Below are 22,898 nucleotides of genomic sequence, written 5' to 3' on the forward strand. Positions count from 1 at the left end.
GCACTTTTCGCGGAAATATACTTTTTACATATCGTTACTGAATCTGATTATCAAATTCAGACTTTGTAAAAGTCTCGAAATTGTATCTACATCCAGTGTTCTACTTGGCATTCCTTCGATTCACTCAAAATTGATAATGCAAACTAATTTTAAAAATAACTAGAATTTCTATGAATAAAAAGAATTTAAATTGTAACTTACAACAGGTCCCTCAGTTCGCTCTGAAGTTGGGCGTGGCTGAAGACGCTGAGATTGTTGTCTCAATCGATCAACATCTTTCCTCAACTCTTGATTTTTTTCAGTGAGGCCTTGAATCTGCTCAACGAGTTTATTCTTTTCGCGAATCACTTCTTTCTTCGCTTCCTTTTCTTGCTCATAGTCGGAACGGAAGATGTCGAGCTGCGCTCTGAGAACCATCAGGTCTTCTTTCTGCAAAATGAAGGACAAGAGAATGAAAAAATTGGAATGCTGGAAAAAATTCCCTGGCAATTCCAAGATTTTTTCAGGTACCTCCATTTTTTTCCAGATATAGTTTTTCATGTAATAGTATATTTTGAAAAAAAATTAATGTTTTATGTGTTTTAATCATTTAAAAATAATATTTCGAATTTTTTTAAACAATGCACATAATCTCGCGAGTTTATTATAAATAATGTGAATTTTTCAGTTTCCAAGGCAGCAAATAATACGGTAAGTTCAAAAAGCTTTGAAAAATTACATTACAAGATATTCTTAAATATATTAGCGTAATCGATTATTTAAATAAAACTAAAAACATAATTGATCATTTCTTGAATTTTTCTCTTTGAAAAATAATGGAAATTTTTTCTATTTTATCGTTTCATACTTAAAATTCAGTGCATATGCAGGTACAATTAATATGGATACTATATTAAATTCAATTTAAACCACTTTAAATTCCTAACTTTTCAATTAAAAATATTACATTTTAAACAAAATAAGATTCATTTTCTACAAAAAAAAGCGATTTATTAAAAAAAATAAATTACTTCTCAATCAAAAAATTGAATTTTATAAGAAAAAATATCAGTTTCGAACCAAAAAATAAAATAGTTAAATTTTTATTTTAAAAAATTTAATTTCCACTAAAATAAAATTTCAAATAAAGTAATGAATTTGTAACTAAAATGAAGAATCTTTAACGGGAGTAGATCAATTTTTAAAGGCGAATTTTCAGAAAAATACATAAATCTTCAACTAAAAAATAATAATTGTCAACCAAAAATTTAATAGTAAAATTTTCAGCTAAAAAAAATAATGTTCAACCAAACAGATGATTTTTCAACTAAATTATTTTATATTCAATTGGAATAGTAAAATTTTAAACCAGGAGATGAATCTTTAACTAGAATAATTATTTTTTGAAAGAAGACGATTTTACAACCAAAAAAAAAGATCATTTTTCAACAAAAAATCGAAGAAAAATTTTTAGGTAAAAAAATTAATGTTCCACCAAAAAGATGATTTTTTAACAAAATTCATAAAATATCTAACTCGAGTTATATTTTCAGTTTAAATAATTAATTTTTAACCAAACAAAAAAACAAATTTTTCATATATGAATTGATGTTTTAAACGGAATAGTTCAACTTTCTGTATAGAAACACATTAATTTTCAGCCAGTGATGAATTTGAAATGAAGATAATGAATCTTTAACTAGAATAATTAACTTTATAAAGACGAATTTATAGCTAAAAAGGGCATTTTTTAAATCAAATCTACCAATGCGAGTTTTCAAAAAAATACATGAATTTTTAACTAAAAAATATAAATTGTCAACCAAAAATTAAATAGTTAAATTTTTAGTTAAAAAAAAATTAATGTTCAACCAAACAGATAACTTTTTAAGTAAATTATGGAATAATCAATTGGAATAATTGAATGTTAAGCCAGAAGATGAATCCTTAACTAGAATAATAAACTTTTAAAACAAGACGAATTTACAACAACAAAAAAAGATCATTTTTCAACTAAAAATCGAAGTCCAATTTTTAGGTAAAAAAATGTATGTTCAATCAAAAAGATAATTTTTTAACAAAATTCATCAAATATTCAACTTGACTTATATTTTCGGTTATAAAAATTAATTTAAAACCAAACAACAAAAGAAATTTTCAATAAAGTAATTGAAATTTCAAACGAAACAGTTCAACTTTCTGTAAACAAATAATTAATTTTCAACCAAAGAGATGAATTTTAAATGAAAATAATTAAGGGCATGTGATACTTATAGTTTCCCCGGATTTTTTTCCACAAAAATGAAAATTTTTAAAAACTGAATTCGGAGATGCTATAAAATATCATAACGGACGACCCCGGACTCTTTTTTGAGGAATAATAACAAAAAAAATTTATTGTGCTAAATAAAAATTTTATGCATATGTATTATTTTGAGGTTACGTCATTTTTCATCTCTGCCTTTCCGATTATTATTATTATTATTATTATTATTATTATTATTATTACACCATTAAGCCATTTCCCGAGATTTTTCAGATTGATCTAGAATTCTCGTGTTATTTAAGTAAATAACACGTTCGTTCCGCAACACTGCTCCGACCAATCTGGAAATTATTTGTGAAATAAAATTTTTTGATTGCCTGCAAAAAGGGTTAGTTCCGGGAGATTAGCTACTATGTTTATTTGCAAGTCCAAAGTTTTCGGCCAAAAATATTGTATCCTCCAAATGTACACACGTTGTTAGCAATATCAAAAATTTTTTTGAAAAAAAAAACACAAATAAAGTATGCGGGGACGTCCGTTAACATGTTCGCTATCATTTCCCAAATTTTTAAGACGAAATATTGATTATTCTAGAAAAAAAGCCGTCGGAACCTAAAACTGGTAAAATCGATACTAATTCCTAAGCGCTATGCAAATTAAGGGCATGTGATACTCAGAAAATTGTCGATTTTACCAGTTTTAGGTTCCCCCGGCTTTTTTTCTAGAATAATAAATATTTTGTCTTAAAATGTTGGGAGATGATAGCGAACATGCTAACGGACGTCCCCACACACTTTTTTTGTCGGTTAATTCAAAAAAGTTTTAATTGAGCAAAATGTGATTAATTTGCATAGAGCTTAGGAAATAGTATCGATTTTTTCAGTGTTAGATTCCCCCGGCTTTTTTCCTAGGATAAAAAATATTTTGCCTTCAAAATCTGGGAAATGATAGCGAACATGCTAACGGATGTCCCCACACACTTTTTTTGTGTTTTTTTATCAAAAAATTTTTGATATTGCTAACAACGTGCGTGTATATTTCGAGGTTATGTGTGTTTCAATTCACCCGAGCGTTACTTCCAAACTACACAATATTTTTGACCGAAAACTTTGGACTTACAAATAAACATAGTAACTAATCTCCCGGAACTAAACTTGTTTGCAGGCAATCAAAAAAGTTTATTTCATAAATAATTTCCAAATTGTCGAAAAGGCAGAGATGAAAAACGACGTAACCTCAAAATAATGCACATGCATACAATTTTTATTTAGCACAATAAATTTTTTTGTGATTGTCCCTCAAAAAAGAGTCCGGGGACGTCCGTTATGATATTTTATAGAATCTCCGAATTCAGTTTTTAAAAATTTTCATTTTTGTGGAAAAAAAGCCGGGGAACCTGTATCACATGCCCTTAATCAGATTTTGCTAAATTAAAACTTTTTTGAATTAGACCAAAAAAAGTGTGTGGGGACGTCCGTTAGCATGGTCGCTATCATGTCACAAATTTTTAAGACAAAATATTGATTATTAAAGAAAAAAAGCCGTCGGAACCTAAAACTGGCAAAATCGACAATTTTTTAAGTATCACATGCCCTTAATCTTCTACCAAAAAAATTAATTTGATCAAAAGTAAACTTTCAACCAAATAATTAAATTTTCATTCGAAAAAAGATGAACGAAAAATGTATTTGATATTTCCACTAAAAGAGATTAAATTTCTTCATCGCAAACAGTAGAAATCAACTAAAAGAGACTATTTTTGAACATGAGTTGAATTTGCAACCAAGAAAGACATTTCAGTCAAGAGAGAGAAAAGATTGCAAACAAACTGTTATTTTTCAACTAAAAACGATAATTTCCAACCAAAAATAAAATTGCTCAATTTTCAGTTAAAAAAATTAATTTCAAACAATTAAGCAAAAATAAAAACAAATTTTCAGTGAAATATTTAAATACAATAATATATAACTACTTTTACAAATAAAGAGCCATTGTTATTCAATTGTATATTGCAATTTAAACACCCTGTAAACTTACATCCGAAGCGCCAAGTTCGCAACTTTTCTTAAGCTGATGTTCCAACAAAGAAACCCTCTCACTAAACTCCTCGCACCTCCTCATCAGAGCCTTCTTCTCCGTCATCAAAGCATTTTCCTGATCCTCGTACAATTTGCTTTGCCTATCAATTGCTGACTTTTCATCAACAAGACTCAACCTCTCCTGTTCCAGCTTTTCCAAATTCGCGTTATAATTAATTTGAGTAGCCACAATCGATTCTCTGAGTTCGTCCACTGATTTCTTCTCATCACAAAGGGCTAATCTCTCAAGTGTAAGGCTCGATTTTGCTTCGTCAAGAGCTTTTCTCTCCTCGGCAAGAAGTTTTTCAAGGTCCTTGGCTTGCTGAAGCCTCTCCTCTATGTTCTTATCGTGAATCGTCGACAACTTCTTATTCTCCTCCTGAGTTATCTCCAATTCGTAGAGAGCGGATTTATAATCAGAGAATATCTTTTGAAGCTGATCTTGAACCTTAATCCACTTTTGCCTATCAGCGATATTTTCCAGCTGTTCATCCACCAGTTTTTTTCGACACTCGGTCAAAATATTGCGATAGGTCGCGAGAGCTGAATTGTCTGATGCTGAAGCTTCGTTTTCCGACGAAGTCTCAAAATTGTGCAATATGTTGGCACATTCTTTCAAGCACTCTTGAATGCGAACATAGCGGGAAGATTGAAGGGAGAAAGAATCGACGAGATCTTCCATTTTTTCAGAGTAGGATTTCACGCCTTGAATCAACTGCTGACGAGCTTCTGATCGGGAAATCAGGGTATCTGTTTGTTCTTGAGCCACGGAAGGTTGAATCGGAATATAAACCTGAAAAAAATCAAGGAATTCATTTTAAACTTTAAAGCTGTAGTAATCAGGGTGCCTAGCGAAACTTTGATGTAAAATTCCTGGCAAATTCCTAGATCGAAATTAACGTTAGAAAAGTTCAAAATCAAAACAGTTTTCAGGGTAGCCATTTTAATAGAAGAAAAAATGCCCGGGTTTTTGCCGGTTCGCAAACATTGTTTTCCGTCAATAAAATTTTAAAAACCAAACTCAAAAGTTAAACATTTTTCCATTTAAAGTAATAAAAAATTATCTACTAATTGAAGTATTCAAAGTGGAACTCTTTAATTTTAAAGTTTAAAATTTTTTCAACTCACAGAGTTTGTATTCAATTGCTCAATAATTTACTCGTATATAATGGAAGGTACTAACACTTTTCTATTGTAAAATATTAAATATTATAATAACATTAAATATTAAGAGAATTATAGCGTTCAAAGATTCAGATTCAATTCCGAAAATATATATCCCCGTTAACATTTTCAATACTCTAAATTAAAGAATCAATCAATAAACTTTAAAAATTTTCATAATTATATTATTTTAAATAAATTTTAAGCTGGAAATATTAAAAATTGAAAATTAACATTTTTTTTAACTTAACAGTTCTTAAATTAGAAGTTAAATTATTTTCATTTTTCATAGTGCAAGCATCTTCGAAAGTCTTAAGAATTTTATTTCAAAATCTTGAGAAAGATAGAAGTTGTTTTACATTTTTTTTAATGTTTTCAAAACTTCTAAATATCTTTTAAAATGAAATTAATTTTTCCTACAACTTTTAGAAATTCCTGCAAATTAAACAAAAATCCTTAAAAATTGGATTTATAAATAACAATTGAACACTTATTATTTGTAGAAAAAATTATAGTAATTTTAAGAGATATTTAGAATCTGAATCTATTTCGAATAATGTCAAGAAAGTGTGTATACCGATAAAATTGGACAATTCGTACCGAAATTCGGTTCAAATATCCAGCGCCTGATTCAAAACAAAATTTAGAAGCTTTTAAAGAATTGTGAAAGGCTCCAAAGAAATTAAAATATTTTTTGAAGATTTCTAGGAAAATTGAAAATGATTTTTCATTTTGAAAAATTATTTAAAGAGAATATTTAAAAAGATTTTTAAATATTTCCAAAAATCTCAAAAAGAACCTAGAAGATTTTACATACTTTTTTATAAATTTGCCAGATTTTCTTTGAATTTATGGAAAAATTCCATTAATTGTAAAATATATTTAAAAGTTCTGATAAAAATGTTTCACACACTGCGTTTAAATTATTTCAAATTTTAAATTAATTCTGCACCTTTTTAAAACTTCTAAATGTACCTTAAAATTACTCAAATTTCGTCTATAAATAAAAAGTGTTCAACTGTTATGTATACATCAAAATTTAACATTTTTACTTTAAAATTAAATATTGTTTCTTTTAATAGAACCATTAAAATTTTATCGCAGAAAGTTTAAAAAGCTCGTCGAAATTATAACGATTCAAATCTACCCATCTCAAAAAATTCATTTTCAAATTTTTTACTTTTAAATATTCGGTTTCAATTTACTTGTTTTAAATCAACAGTCAAATATTTCTAAATAATAAATAATTATTCTTTTTCGTAATTAAAAAACTTCAAATTGAATGGATTAAAGATTGAATAATTTAGGCTGAAACAATATTAAAAATTTAATATAAAAATCTTTATTTACGAATATATTATTATGAAGTTATTTTTATCTTTAAAACAGTTCACAATGTTTCAATCGCACGTTTACATTTTTCTCATGACTTAATAATGTCCAATTGAAACAGTTGCAATCTGGAAATTCTTAAATTTGAACGGAACATCTTATAATTTACACATTTTTTGCAATACTTCTGAATGAGTGGTAAAACATGTTTCAACCTAGTTTATGTGACGCAGAAATGTTTTATTTTTTACCCTACTTTGAGCAAAAAAAGTCATTTGTTTTATTATAAAAATTAGATGATTAATTCTTGATCTTGTGAAAAAAATAATGTTAAATACTTGTTTTTCAAATTAATGATCAGTCAAAACGAAAAACATACAAAGAGTACAATCAACTTTTTTAATTAATTGGAAAATTGTCACAATATATGCGTCTGGTATAACAATTATTAAAATAAATACCAACATTAATAAAAAGTAAAATTTTAATAAAAAACACTTATTATTAAAAATTTGCAAGAAAAACGAATTAATTTGATGTTCATAAAAACATGAAAACAATTTACTAGAAAAATTAATTATTTGTGTCTTTTTAAATATTTTACACTACAACTAAGGGATTGTACATATATTACGTAAGACGTTTTTCTGTTGTTTGAATAAAGACGAAAATAATATTTTTATCAAGTTGAAAAGGACACAGCGATATAAACAAAAGAAAAATGTCTTACGTAATATATGGACGATCCCTAATCATTTCAAAACATTGTAGCCGCTTGAGAGGGAAATAACAGTAAATTTAGTAGTAAACAGATTTCAACATCCAATTGAAACTTAATAAACTATTTTCAATTTATAAACTATTTCCAATTAATAGATTAATAATTAAATCCGTTAATTCAATTTTAAATCCTACGTTCAAATATTGTTTCACTCTAAAATAAAAAATTCTTAATCTATTTCAAATTAAATTTTTTTAATTAAAAAAATGACACTTCAATATTTAGCAATAATTAACTGTTAATTAAAAATGAAAAATTATAAATCAAATGTTCAAAACTAAACAATTTGAAACTTCATTATTTCATATATAAAGCCACAAATATTTAAAATTGAAAATGGTAAGATCAAACTTTGGAAGTTATAATTGTAATTGTATCATTATATTGAATTTTAATTTACAAGTGAAAATTTCCATGTATATATAACAATTATATAGTTTTCAATATTTACAAATTTAGTGATTCACTCCTCAATGTAGTTAATTGCAAATGATAACGTGGATTTATGTTTTTAACCAGAAGTCTTTCAACTGTTAAATTTATAAGAGTTAAAATTGTGTACTTTAACGTCATTTAATTTAAAATTATTAAATAAATTAATGTTGCACGTGTAAATTATTAAGTATTTGAATTTCACACATCTTAAGCTTCAATTTTAAAACTTGAAAATTGAAACTATTGAAATTCAAAAAAATTCAGGACAATTTCATGAATAAATCTATAAAAATTACACAATTCAATATACAAAGGCTTAATAGTCAATTTTAAATGTATTAATTGCAGACTTAAATATTCTTCATTGTTTGGTTTCAATTTTGAAAGAAAAAAATTGTCTGGTCTTTTAAATTTTTCGAACGCGTGGGATATCACCTTTTGCACAATTTTCAGTTTAAAGTATTTACAATAAAATAATTTTGAATTAAACGCCTCCAGAATAAATTAACAAAAATTAAAAATTTCGAAAATAATTTGTCAAATTCAAACCTTAAAAATGAGAAGCTTTTAGAACTAGACACTGGAAATTGAAGTATTTTTTATTTGAAAATTTCAAAAACATTCAACATTACGAACTCAACTTGAGAAAAAAACAATGTCAAATGAAAGGCTTTTAATTTTGCAATCTCTAAAATTATTATTATTATTATTATTATATGGTATTATTTTATTTTTATTTAAATGGTTGAATCTTGTAAAGTTGAATTAACATTTTTTAAATGTTTAATTTTTAAATAATTTAAATTACTTAAAATAATTGAAATTTTATAGGGTTTAAGTATAAAAAAGTGTTATTATCACAATTCTAAGTAACTAAAATTTGTTAAACGGTGAATTTTTTTACCTTAGAAAAATTTGTCTAATCAATTTTCATGTAAGATAATAATGTTTTTAATGTAATAATAAAACAAAATTCTAGAATTTCAGAAGCTTTGACGTCCTAACATTCAACTTAGTTTTCAGTTTCGAATGGTCACATTTTCAAAATTCTAATCTGAAATTATTTAATTTTGAACCTTTTTCTAATTATCCTATTCTCGAAATTTTAATATAAAATTATACAATTTTGAGATTATTCAATTTAAAAAAACTGTTAAATTTTTCATTCCATTTTAAATATTGATCGTTTTAAACATATACTTACAGGGTGGCCACTTTAATAGAAGAAAAAAATTCCCGGTCATTTCCAGGTTAGCAAACATTTTTCAAGGCTAATGAAATTAAAAAAATCAAAATATATTCTAAACCTTTTTCCATATAAGGTAATAAACAATAAACAACAAATTACACATTAAAAATACACATTAAAAATTGAAAAATGATTTTCATAACTTAACATTTCTGTAATTAGAAGTTAAATTATTTTCATTTTAAATAGTCTAGGTATCCTTTAAAAGCTTTAAAATTTCATTTCAAAATCTTGAGAAATCTAGAAGTGGTTTAATATTTTTCCAAATTCAAAATAATTTTTTCCATTTTTCTCGGAACTTTTAAATATATTTCAAAATTAATTGAATTTATAAATAACAATAGAACACATATTATTTGTAAAAATATTAGAGTAATTTTAAGGTATATTTAGAAGGTTTAAAAATAGTCGAATTAAATTTAGAACTTGAAATAATTTAAAATACTTGCAGCCGAATTTAAAATAAAATGTAGATTTATGCAGATTTCAAACAAAAATTTAGAATTTTTTTTAAGAATTGTGAAAGGCTTCAAACGAATAAAAATTTTTTTAAGATTCTTAGGGAAATTGAAAATTCTTTTTCACTTTGAAAAATTATGGAAGATTTTAAGGAGTATCATTGTTTCGAAATTTGTTTAATCCTCCCAATATTGACAAAAAATTTCTTGATGATGAATTTTAATATTTTTACGTTCAATAATTTTAAAATTAAATCGTAAAGTTAAAGTAAGAATACTGACATCTTTGCAGATGGATACAATCTGTTGCTCTAAATTCGTGACCAGCTCCCTTAGGAAACTAATTTCTTTGTCTTTTTCGCAGCACTCTTTGATCAAATTTTGAGAATCATCACTTTTCACAGGAGAGGGACAGTAAACAATAAAGTCGCTTGAATTGCTCGACCTATCCATTCCTGACATCGATTCCGATTTCTTGGAACTCTCACTATATTGCTTCAATTGCAGTCTCATTAAATTCGAAAGGCTGAGGTACTTTTCGACATCTTCGGATAATTTTTCGCAATGCTCTTTGGATGCAGCCAATTCTTTCTTGTAATTTTCATTCGACTCTGTCAATTCTTTTATTACTTTCTCGGGAGTACGTGTACATGTTACCAATTCCCTCGACAGTCTGTCAATTAGCTCTTTGGCTTCGGCCAATTCTTTCATCATGATTTCAAATTTTCCTTTGTTTGCTGTTGATTCCTGGGACGTTTTTTCTAACAATTTTTCGAGCTCTAGTTGGCGAGACGAGCAATTGCATAAGTCGGAGACGCTTGTTTGTAGACTTTGATTTTCAGTTGTCTTTTTCAACTAGTGGATAAAATGCAAATTAATTAATTAATTAATATTACAGAACTCGTATTACATGATTCTGAATCCGGGTTGGATTATTTTCAAATGAGAAAAGTTTATGAATTAAATTAATTTTCAACATTTTGTACTTGAAATTACTCTGTATAACTTGAATATGGTTTTAGTTCAACCTAAAATGCTTTAAATTGTTAAAATTTCAAGTCGAATTATATTGCATTTTCAAGAAAAAAGTTAAATTTCAATCAAAGAGACGAATTTTTAACAAAAGATTTGAAATTTCAAGTTGAAAAGTCGAATGGCTTAAAAAATACGTGAATTTTAAATCCGAATCAAAAGCAGTTGCATTTTTAACCAAATAGTTGTATCTTTAAGCCAAAAAAGACCAGTTTTCTACAAAAAAAGTTGCATTATCAACCTAAAGAATTAAATTTTTAACAAACAAACAAAAATGTCCAACGAAATTTTGAACCAAATATATCAATTTTGAATCAAATGGTTAAATTTTCAATAAAAAAAAAGACTAATTTTTATCATAACAGTTATATTTTAAGCCCAACAGTTGTATCTTGATGCCAAAAAGACAATTTTTTTAAAAGACAGTTGAATTATCAACCTAAAGAATTGAATTTTCAACAAAAAAGAACATTTAAAAAGAAAAAAGATCAATTTTCAATTAAATAGTTAGGTTTCAAATGAAATGGTTGCGTTTTCAATAAGAAGAGATGAATTTTCATAAAAACAGTTTACTTTTTAACTAAATACATAGTTGAATTTTCAGCGAAAAGTTCATTTTCAACTACGAAATATGAATTTTTAACCGAAAAATATTATTTTTCCATCATAAAAGACGAATTTTCAAAGAAACAGTTGAATTTTTGAATAAAAAATATGACTCTTGAACAAAACAATTGAATTTCTATTCAAATGGTCGAATTTTCAAAGAAAAGAGATTAAACATCCACAAAAACCAGTTGCATTTTCAACCAAATACTTTGATTTCCAAGCGAAAGAAGAAGTTTTGAGAAGACACTTGAATTATCAGCTTCAAAAGTTGAATTTGCAACAGACAGGTAATTTTCATTCAAGAAAGATTAGTTTTTAAACAAATAGTTAAATAATGCCAAATTTAACCAAACATTTGCATTTACAAAAAAATAGTTGAGAACTTTGAAGCGAAAGAGACAAATGTTGCACAAAGTAATTGAAGTTTTAGCAAAATTGATGAATTTTCAACCAAATGGTCGAATTATAAAAAAAAAACTTTATACAAAAAGTTGAATTTTCTAAAAAGACACATTTTTTAAGAAAGTTGAATTACAAGCATTAAAAGTTGAATTTTCAATAAATAGATCGTTTTTAACTAAATAGATGAATATTAAAATAATATTTTTGTACGAAACAGTTGCATTTACAACAAAATAGTTGGACTTAAAAGCAAGACAGACGTATTTATAACGAAGTAACTAAAGTTTTAGCCACATAGTTGAATTTTAAATTTAAAAAGATGCCCTTTCAATCAACTGGTCGACTTTTAAAACAAAAAAGCAGAAGAGACCAATTTTCATCAAAACAGTTTAATTTTTGAATTGAAAAAGATGACTTCTATCGTAAAATATGAATTTTCAATCTATAAAGACGATTTTTCTATACAAAAGACGAATTTTCAAATACAAGAATTGAAACCTCAATCAAAAACAGTTTAACTTTTAACCAAATAGCTGTTTTTTCAAGCCAATAATACGAATTTTTTAGAAGAAAGTTGAATTATCAGCCTGATAAGTTGAATTTTCAACAAGTAGATTTTTTCAACCAGGAAAGATAAATTTTCTACTAAAAAAGATGGCTTTTCTAACACAAAAAAGGAATTTTCAATCCAAAACGACGAATTTCCAATCCAAGAAGGCAAATGTTCGACAAAAAAGTTAAATTTTGAACCAAAAAGATCGATTTTTAATCAAAGACTTGAATTTAGAACAAAATAACTAAATTTGTAACCAAATATTCGACTTTTTATCATAAAGAATGAACTATTAGCTAAAAGTATTTGACTTTTATTACTGGGTTCTATTAATTTAGTTCCCATTGAAGCGAAAAAACGAGAAAAAGCGGAAATTTCTTGGAAACAGCGAAAAAATAATTTTTAATAAATCGATTGTAAACGTTTTCGAAATTCGAATTTTTTCAATTTCCAACTCTGATAAAAAACAAATTTCCAAGTATAAAGCTTTAATGAGAAATTATTTGAATTTTAATGTACTCAATTAAAATTATACAATTTTTTCTAGTGTTTAATTTATATGTCACACGACCCGAGCCCTCACATTATCACTTTTATCTTTGTTATAAACTAAAAGTTAAAATTGATCAAAAAATTACCTCGAATACAGGTGTCACTGGTTTGGTTTCCTCGCCCGAAATTTGCATCTTAAGGTCGAAATTTTCTTTTTTGAGCTGATTAATCAATTCGCGAGTCTCAGCAAACTTTTGCTTATGATTCTGGTGAACATTAAACACTTCTTCTTGGAAGGTAGCCAAAGAATTAAACTGCTTCTTCATGGCTTCTGTATTTTCCGCCAGAGTTTCCTTCAACTTTACATTTTCAAGTAGCATTTCCGAGAGTTTGTTTTCAATCTCAATAGGACTCATGTTGCAAATTACAGAGTTGTAATCCTGAAAGATGTTTAAAGTGAAAAATTTGTCAATTAATTTTCTAGACAGAGATAATATCGCTGAATTAAGTGATTATGGATTTAAATATTTTGGAAATGCTTACGATCGAGGCCGTCTTCTCTTGGATTTTTTCATAATTGGCCAAAGATTGTACCTGGACGGCTTCCAATGACGGATGGCTCAAAACAACGAAAGATTGAGAAGAATTATAATCTTCTACTGTACTTGGGGCACAAATACTGCTGGCCGCAAGACTCAGACAGGGCTCGTTTAACTTAAATCTCGGTTTACCGTTGTCGACAGTCAAGCCCAAACTTTGCAAATGATCCTCGGATGCAATGTAGGATTTTGTTGCGGGATCTACTTCACACATACTCCATGTCAAATCATCTCGCGTAAATGGGGCTCGAGCATTTTCAGGCGGTGTACTCATCATTAAATTCTGTTAAAAAAAAAAAAGATTTTCGAATATTTTTCTCATTTATTTTTAGGCCTTACAGCCCCTTTTCATGTTCAAAGGGTAACAGATTCAGGATAAATTCATCAGACTTCAAAAAAATTCAAAAGAATTTAAATGAATTGAAAAGAAAATTTAAAAACCAATAAAATTCCATTGATTTCCGTAAAATTTGAATGAATTTAAGATAAACGAGATATTATTTATGAAATTCATAAAAATTCAAGGTGGGCTGGAAAAAAATAATAATGAATTGAAAATAATGTAAAAATGTCATTCAATTCAGTCAATTTGAAAGAAGGTTAGAAAAATTCAAGGGAGTTCAGAAGAATTTGTCTTAATACCTAAGAATTCAAGGTAAGTTTAAAAGAATGTATGATCAATTAAATGAAAACTTTTAAAAATTCAAAAAAATCCATTGAATTGAATAGAATTGAGTGGATTAAGAAGTCAAGTAAATAAAGAAAATCAAGCTAATTCCGAATTTTTTAAAAAGAATGTGTATTCCAAAAAAGTTGTCAAACCTCTTTAAACCTCTCTCTGAACCCTACTAAATTTACAATAAAAGAAGTGACTTAAGGACTACAAAAAAATTCAAGTTGAATTCAAAATCATTCAAATGAATTGGAAAAAAAATGTTGACCAAAAAAATACCATTGAGAAAAAATAAAATTAGAGTCAATTTAGAGAAATTTAAGGGAAATGAGAAGAATTAGATGAAATTAATCAAAACATTAGCTGAATTTAAAAACAATCAAGTGAATTGAAAACAATTAAAAAATATGAAAACAAATTTTGAACTGAATAGAATTGAGTAAATTTATAATAATTCAACAGAATTAAGGATCAATTAATAAAAATGCAGGGCCAATTCCAATCAATATTTTAAAATTCAAGTAAATAAAAAATCCAATGAATTCATAAAATTCAAGAGAATTCCAAAGAATTAAAAATAAATAAGAATTTAGGCTGGGTTTCAAATCTTTAAACATTTCAAATCTTTATTAACAAATCCCGTGAAATTCTATGATATTTCCGGAAATATTTAAGATCCCTTAAAATCATTGAAATCCTGTGAAATATGTTAAAATATTTTTTTAAATCTGTAAAATCGTTCAATATCTTTCCAAATTCTAGAGAAATCCCTTTCCTAAAATATTTTAAAACTTTTGAAATTCCTTCAAATTAAACAAAATAAAAAATTCCTTAAAATGGTTTTAAATTCCTTATAAGCTTATGAAAATGGCTGAGAAGTCTTAAAAATACCCTAAGATCTTTAAAATCCATTCAAATTATTGAAATCTATTAAAAAACGTCTTGAAATCTTTAAAAAAAATCTGAAATATTTCAAAAGAATTCAAGACATTTCATAAATAGCCATAAGCCTATGAGTTAATTTATTGAAAGAAAAATGACTAATGTGATCTTTTTATTGAAATGTGACTAAAAAGTGATTTAAGAAAAAAAGTTTCTAATAAATACAGACTGTGTAGCAACACTGATTATTTGAGTGTTTTTTCTCAAAATTACTCACTCTTGAAAGCTTCAGAATATTCAGAAACAAATGGTTTGTTTTTGTCTTTTAGGTTTAAAAATGATTAAGAATTGACGATAGAAAAAGTTTCTAAGTTTAATCAAAAAATTTGAAAAACCCGTAAATATTTTAATCTGTTTAGACAATTTTGATAAAGATTTGACGAAGGAGCGGGTATGAAATTTCTGGTCACTTTTTTGGTTTTAAGACGTTTGACAAGACCAGCCCCCGGCACTCTGAGTTGAAAATTACGGAAATGTTGACCGCGGCCACGGTGGCGTTGGCTGTGCATTGGGCTGACTAGCTGCGCAAATGCATGTGATAATGTAAATATTTACACTTTTAGTTTAAAAACATACGTTGTTAAGTACTTTTACTTATAATAACGGGAAAGTAAAAGAGTTTGACATCCAGTAAACAAAAAGTTGTTATTAAAAATGCAGACAAAAAGGCAGTCTGTTCTATTTTTATTAATTTTTATATTAATATAGCACACAAAGTATTAATTAAATTTATATTCGAATTTTCCCTTTTCTTAAATAAAGCCGTTTAACTTTACTTATAATTATAGACGAATTAGGAAATTTGTACTTTTTTAAACATTCGTCATAAAATTTTAAACGATAATACACAATTATTTAAGACTATTAATTTGCCTAATTACTGCATGTGCCAATACGTTTTTGAAATTTGAAACTATAGTAAAAACGATTTCCAATTTACACCAATATTAAAAGATCAAAATCATCAAGCTTTTCAATTCCATCGACTGTGAAAAACCTTACTTTTCAATAAAATTATTTTATTCAATCAATGTAATAATCGTAATATTTCAATTGCAGTGCAATATTAACAATTCCATGATTTAAATTTCGAGGAAAAATGAATTTGTATACTAGTTCGTTCTTAGGCTACATATAATTTCATATTTTTTGGGTTTGTAACTCAAAACAATATTTTAAAAAGTATTTTTAATATTCAAGTATTATTATTAAATAATCATATAATGTAATATTAATATAATTATTCACTTTAATCAAGACAATAAATAATAACATCAACATTTGAATAAAGATGACAGTACTTCTATTTGAACTGCCCGCCAAAAAGTAAGCCGAATTTTCGTATAAAACTGGAGCAACTTAGTTTTTTATACAAAATTTTGCTTTGAAAAATATAAGAAGCTTTCTTGATTAGCGTACTGCAGATAAGGATCGATTTTTGGAAATTCTCATTTTAACCATCTCAAATAATTTATTACTGTGTTTATCAATACATATTAAAAATATGCCAAAATAATTTTCTCCTTTCACTTGAAAGGAGTGTTTTAAACTGCAGAAAATTAAAAAAATAATTTTTATAATTTATAATAAATGTTCCAAATGATTTTATTTTTTGGTCTATAGTCTCAAAATTTTTTTCTTAATGTTTTTACACCTTTCATGTAGAGTTCTTGGAAAATACGTGCTTTTATGATTTTATCAAAATGTAATATTTGAAAATCTATCGTACATAACTTTTTGTTCGCCCTGTAAAATTTCATTTTTGGTCCATATCCAGTTGTCATTCTCATTTTTTTGCATCTGAATAAGAATTTTGTTAAAACCATAATTTTTTACTTTAGTCATTTAAAAAAATGTTCACACAAATTTTCCAAAATTGAAAATGGTTACATATAAAAATTGATTACATTTTAAAGCGTTATAACTTTAAAATATTGCTCTTTTGAAAGCCTTCTAATTTAGAAGCATTTAAAATTGGAAACCTGAAATTTTATATTTATTTTTCATCGTTCGAATTTGGAAAAAATCCAATATCAAAGTGTCCAAATTTTTCCAAATTGTGAGCTTTTACATTTTATAATACTAATTTTTCCGAATAAAAAATATTAAAAATTAGCAGATGAAAAGAGAAAAAGTTATTATTTTAAAATAGAAAAACATGCATAAGCTCAATTTCTTGTACTTCCTACGACACAAAAAATCACATGATAAAGAAGAAATTTGGAATGAAAAACAAGCTAGTTATTAATCGCTCTTATTGTAACATAATAATTTTATCTCTATTTATTTTGAGGATAAAGATAGCTACAATAAGTTAGTTTTCAGCTATCATTGTTTTATATAAAAAAATAAATAACACTTTTAACCAAAATTAGGAACGTTTTTAGATCATCCGCGTTTTGAATGTTTAAAATCCAAATATTCATAAATGTGTCAAAAAAAAATTGTCCAGGAAATCGGTAAAATGCGTATCATCTTATTCTATTAAAAAAAAACAACATATTTGAGTGGTGACTAATTCTGCGACTTGAGCTTGCAGAGTGACTGCCTGCGTCAGGAAATTCCTAATCAGAATATATTTTCACATCGCCTTGCTGACATAAAGTAGGTTTCATACTGTCTTAAAATTAAATTCGGTATTATTCCATACCCTTTTCCAACTCCCCGATTTTTCGGGACAACTAGATACAGCCTATTTATATTATTATTAACAATTTTGAAATTTTTAATTGTAAATTTCCAAAATTAAATAGTCTTCAATTACAAAAGATTTACAATTCAAAGTTCTACAATTTTGAAGAGTTACAATTGACAATTCTTGAATGTTAAATATTTCTAATTATAAATGGTTCAATTTTCAAGAAATAAATCTCAAAGGTATCTAATTTGGAAATTTTTGTTGGAATTGCTCGATTTTTAAGATTTACAACTGAAAACTCTTTAATTTTTAAAGATATATATAAATAACAATTCTTAAATTGTGATGATTTTGAAAATCAAAAATCAGGACTTTTCAATTCTAAATCTTTCCAATTCATGAAATTTGAAATGCAAATCATTAAATTGACAGCATTTTTAATTGCAAAACTTAAAACTCGCAAATTTTTTTAAAGATTTACAATCAAAACTTCTACAATTTTTAAGGTTATAATTCAAATTCGACAATCTAACAAACAATTTGCAGTTTAAATGTCTTAAATTTTTAACGTTTTGCAACTCAAAGTTCTGCGGCTTTGAACAGTTACAATTAAGAATTCTCAAATGTTAAATATTTCTAATTACAAATTATTCAATTGTTACAAAATTATTTTTTAAAGTAATGTAATTTGGAACATTTTTTTCGAATAATTCAATTTTTGTTTACTTACAGTGAAAAATTGTTCAATTTTAACGATTTGCAATTTAAAACACTTAAATTTAAAGCTAATAATAGTAATAAATAATCAATTATAAATATAATAAAGTATAGATAATAGTAAATTGAAAACCGACCGTCTTTTAACTGAAAATACAGATACAAATGTTATATATCTTATTAAATTTCATGAGTAACGAATAATACGAAATTTATACATGCTTATTTATTAAATGTATATAAATTCCGCATGTATTAGCATAAAAAAAACTTGAAATTATCGATTAAAAATGAAAACATCTAAAATATATTTAGACTATAATTAAAGAGATTTTAGCAAATGAATGATTACAAAATAGATTTTTTATAATATCAAGTCTGAAATAAATGACTAAGTTTTACATCAAACTAAATATTAAATTTAACATAAATTCAAATAAATTATGACTAAAATGGTTTAAAAACATTTTTTGTAACCTATTACACTTTTTAACAATACAACTTCTTGTCACATCAATATCGTTATTAATTATAAGAAATAGACTTTCAATATCAGTTTTGCATTTTGCAATGTCTTCTTCGTCATCCAAAAACTATGCAATAATTATGCTTAGTTAATATCAATTAAAAAAAATTATTTGGATAATCAGGTGTATTTTTTACGATTCAAACGATATTAAAAACACATTATTCGATTTTTGCATTTAACATTGTTCTTCTAAATCACGAGAGCTCTACAGTCCCTACACTTAGAACATCTGCGTGGGCGAGATGAACGTAAGCCGCTTTTCCACACTTGCTCGAATCTCTAATGCCTAAGCCTAAGGTCCTAAATAAGCTACAACACCGACATTTTATTTGTAATGACATCCATCGAACCCTAAACCCAAATTTCTTATTAGACTTGGGATTTTTCCAGAATAAATAGACAATCTTCGTTTGAGTAAGATTATTTGCAAATACACAAAAAATATTTTGGATTTCCCTAAACCAGAAACAATGAAATTATTATTCGTTATCAAAGCATTATATTTTAGATTAAAATCATTTTTAATCTCTTAATCAGTTTAGAGAAAAACAAAAGTAGTGTAAATTTACAGAATAATTTAAAAGAAACGAGATTTTTTAAATGTTTAATATCAACCCTCAGACTGTATCAGAAGATAGGTATATATAATACTAATTTATGCAAACAATTATGTTCGTTAAATTTCATTAATTATTTTCATACTCTATGTAAAAAGTAGAAAAAAGTTTAAAAATTACGAAAAATTCGCAGCTTTGTAACATTACTCTAAGCGAAGATAGTTATAAACAACAATAAATTGTTTAAAAAATTACACTTGTTAACTTGAATTAATCACCATCTCACTAAATGGAAAGTAGACAAATAGTTGAAAAATTAAGACAAACGCAACTTTCTAACATTATTCGAATAGAATATTATTTGAATTTAAAAAAAATTGTATTCTAAATAATAATATATTGTCAAAAAAATAATTTTGGTTAAATTTAATTCATCGCCTCGATCTAACTGAGCAGTTGAAAATAAATTTAAAAATTCAGAAAGAACTGCGTCTTTATGACTATATTTAATTATCAGTTGTAACACTTGCTTATCTACAATTAAAAATCTTATGAAAAATCAATCATGATAAAATTAACTTGTGAGATAATTTGTACTTCGAGGAATCAAAATATTTATTTTAATGACTAATGGGGAGACATATATTAAAATATCTCAGTCATAACCCATTCAAATTTAACTCGTAGCTTGCTGGTTAGGGAATCGTTGACTTGACAATACTATAATATAAAACATACTTATGGGGTGATATTTTAAAAATAATTACATATTCATTTGTATTTTTTTATCATGGAAAATACTTGTTCAGTTTCATGGGCCGCTTATTAAACCTATAAATATCTTCTTTTTTTGTAACACATTAATAAATGCGTTTTTTGCGTGGGTTCGAACAAATTTCCCGCAAACAATAGTTTCAGGATATGCATTAATCGAACTTGGCACCATGCACTTTTTATTAACTGGATAATTTTGTTTTTTTTTCAGTCTGTATTTTTTTGTTATCAACTACTAAGAAAATTCATTTAGATTTTTAAGATCAAATAAAAGGCAGTATTTTATCATCAAACGTATAGAGTTTGCAAAATAAATTCTAACTAAATAATATTTGTTTAAAAACATTTTTGAGGTTTTTCAAAAGTAATATGAAAATTGTTATTGATAAATTGTAATCAATTATGCAACTTGTAAGAGCAGTGGTGAAATGAAAGACCTGTAATGTTTATTTTAATTTTGAAGGCCAGTTCTATTTGCATCAAAAAATCCGGCTATTTGTACCGAAATTTTGGTACCCGTAGCCACAGCCTATTATAAACGCTCTAACCTAAAAAAACTGCTTTGTATTCGCCTATACAACTCTGATGCACAATTTAAATATAAAAGAAAGCTTGCATATACGTATTAACGTAATTCTATTTTAAGCAAGAAACTCGCTGCCCCTTTAACAACATAGAAAAACATATGCTCATCTCCTGTCAGGATTTCTTAATTAAAATTTAAACTGCTGAAATTCAGCCTATATTATTCAGTTGACAATTTTATAGAAAGAAAAAGCACAAAATAGAAGTTTGAAATGCTAGCTAGAGAAATTGGAGACACTGATAAGCACATATCAAATGCATGGCATACCATTATTTCGCTTACCTTTACTGTGCATGCAGCACCTCGATCAAGAAATCAATTCAATCAAGCGCAGTTGATATTTTCCAGTAAAACGTCATCAGAACAATATTGAACGATACTTTTTATTTATATTGAGTCAAAACAAACACGACTGAACACGAAATCAGCTGCCCAGTGGACACGGCTAACGCGCAGAAGAGCAAGAGGCGGAAGAGCCGTAAGCCAAAGAATAGAGAAACACAAACGTAAACACGCGTTCTAAGGCAACACGACACAGGCTCACAGACACTCCCACCAAAGATATTTATCTTTGCTCCCACCCAGTAGGGAAAAATTTTAATTTTCTAAATGCCAACACTGATTGGCTACTTTTCCGTGTGTTCCCTCGAACGCTTGACTTCAATGGCTCTCGGAATCTCAGCTGGGAGTAGTGCTCCAATCTGGTATCTATCCGAACTGCTCATGCGTCGCGTCTAAATTCGGATTGATTATTGTTGGCGCGCTTTTTTAAAATGATTGAATATCCAAAAAAATTATTTGCGAAAGTGAAATATAAAATAATTATTTGATAATACCCTGTAAAATAAATAAACAATTTTTAATTTAAAGGGAGGAAAACTTTTTCGATCACATACATGAATTTAAAATCACTTTTAATCCCTTTATGCAATTTATGACAGAAAATTAATCATTTTAAATAGGCACCACAATGGTACCCAATTCGATTGTCGACGCGACGCTTTTTCAACTTTATGTTGTATTTCTGGCAGAATATTCTTTAATTCTTATTCAAAAGTTACTTTGATAACGAAAACTTTCAATGTACATATTACAAAGTTACCGTTTTTGCATCATTTTGACTATAAACGTTGAAATATAAATATTCGGAGTAAAATTGATGCAGTTTCTGGAAATGGGATCTGCGCATATGTTATGAACCGGAAACTGGTAGATTGGCACCAAATTTAAAGAAATAAATAATGCGCAATTACTAGACATTGATGGCGAAGGGGGGGGGGGCAGAATGTGACCTCACAATTTTTGAAATGTTTGGAAAAATCGTAATTAGTGGTTTTATTTTACAAGTGAATATTTCCCTTTCTTAAATATTTATTTTTACATTCTCATCAGAGAAGGTATTAGATTTGTGTCAAATTTGACCCACCCACCCCCCCTCCAGTTTCTGTCAAATGACAGTTAGGTTAGTTATCCAGCTATTTTGGATAAAAAATTCAAAACTGAGCACATTTTGAATATTTTTAAGACTAATTTATCCTAATTGCCTATTTTGATAAAACCAAAATTTACCAGAGTCAAAAGAGGAAAATTGTTGCTTTTGGAATTCCCTACAAGATTAGCATAACAAATTTTTGAATTTTCTTGAAATATCGACAATTAAAATTTTGACAGCATAAAAAAATAATGAAAAATCAAAAATTACATGTTGTGGTTCAACTACGGAAAACAGGTGAAAATATGAGTAGACAATAATTGTTAAAGCGGAAAGGAGCTTTAACAAAGAGAATTCAGTATCATCAAGTTACTGTTGTCGATGCTTTCACCTTTAGTTTAAAAAAATGTGTGCACAATTGTGAGGAATATACATAGACCGAGCGCGGAGCTCGAGGTAAATGCATTATCGAGCGCGATAACCAACAGTTGCGCACCTTAGGCGCGCTCAAACTTACGAGCGAAGCGAGCCGCGCGCAACGAGAATGTGCCCGCACGGCGGGCGGATTTTTTAAAGCAAATTTCACTTTTTGGGAAGGTATGAGGGTGGAAGAAAATTGAA

The 22,898-nt window shown here is 27.1% G+C and overlaps 1 protein-coding gene across 4 annotated transcripts in view; it reads right to left on the reverse strand.

The window, feature by feature from the left end:
• LOC117176018 (optineurin) overlaps positions 1-21,366 on the reverse strand; it is a 33,813-nt gene extending 12,447 nt beyond the window's left edge. For all 4 annotated transcript variants that reach the window (XM_033365971.1, XM_033365970.1, XM_033365967.1 and 1 more), the window contains exons 1-6: positions 21,128-21,366; positions 13,374-13,712; positions 12,977-13,270; positions 10,025-10,597; positions 4,283-5,116; positions 202-429 (exon numbers count right to left, since the gene is read on the reverse strand). In XM_033365971.1, the coding sequence (XP_033221862.1) occupies positions 202-429; positions 4,283-5,116; positions 10,025-10,597; positions 12,977-13,270; positions 13,374-13,706 (2,262 nt within the window). In that variant the 5' untranslated portion in view covers positions 13,707-13,712; positions 21,128-21,366. The remainder of the gene's footprint in view (positions 1-201; positions 430-4,282; positions 5,117-10,024; positions 10,598-12,976; positions 13,271-13,373; positions 13,713-21,127) is intronic.
• Positions 21,367-22,898: the final 1,532 nt, after the last annotated feature.

The sequence above is a fragment of the Belonocnema kinseyi genome, chromosome 7 (assembly GCF_010883055.1).
Source record: "Belonocnema kinseyi isolate 2016_QV_RU_SX_M_011 chromosome 7, B_treatae_v1, whole genome shotgun sequence".
Lineage (NCBI taxonomy): Eukaryota > Metazoa > Arthropoda > Insecta > Hymenoptera > Cynipidae > Belonocnema > Belonocnema kinseyi.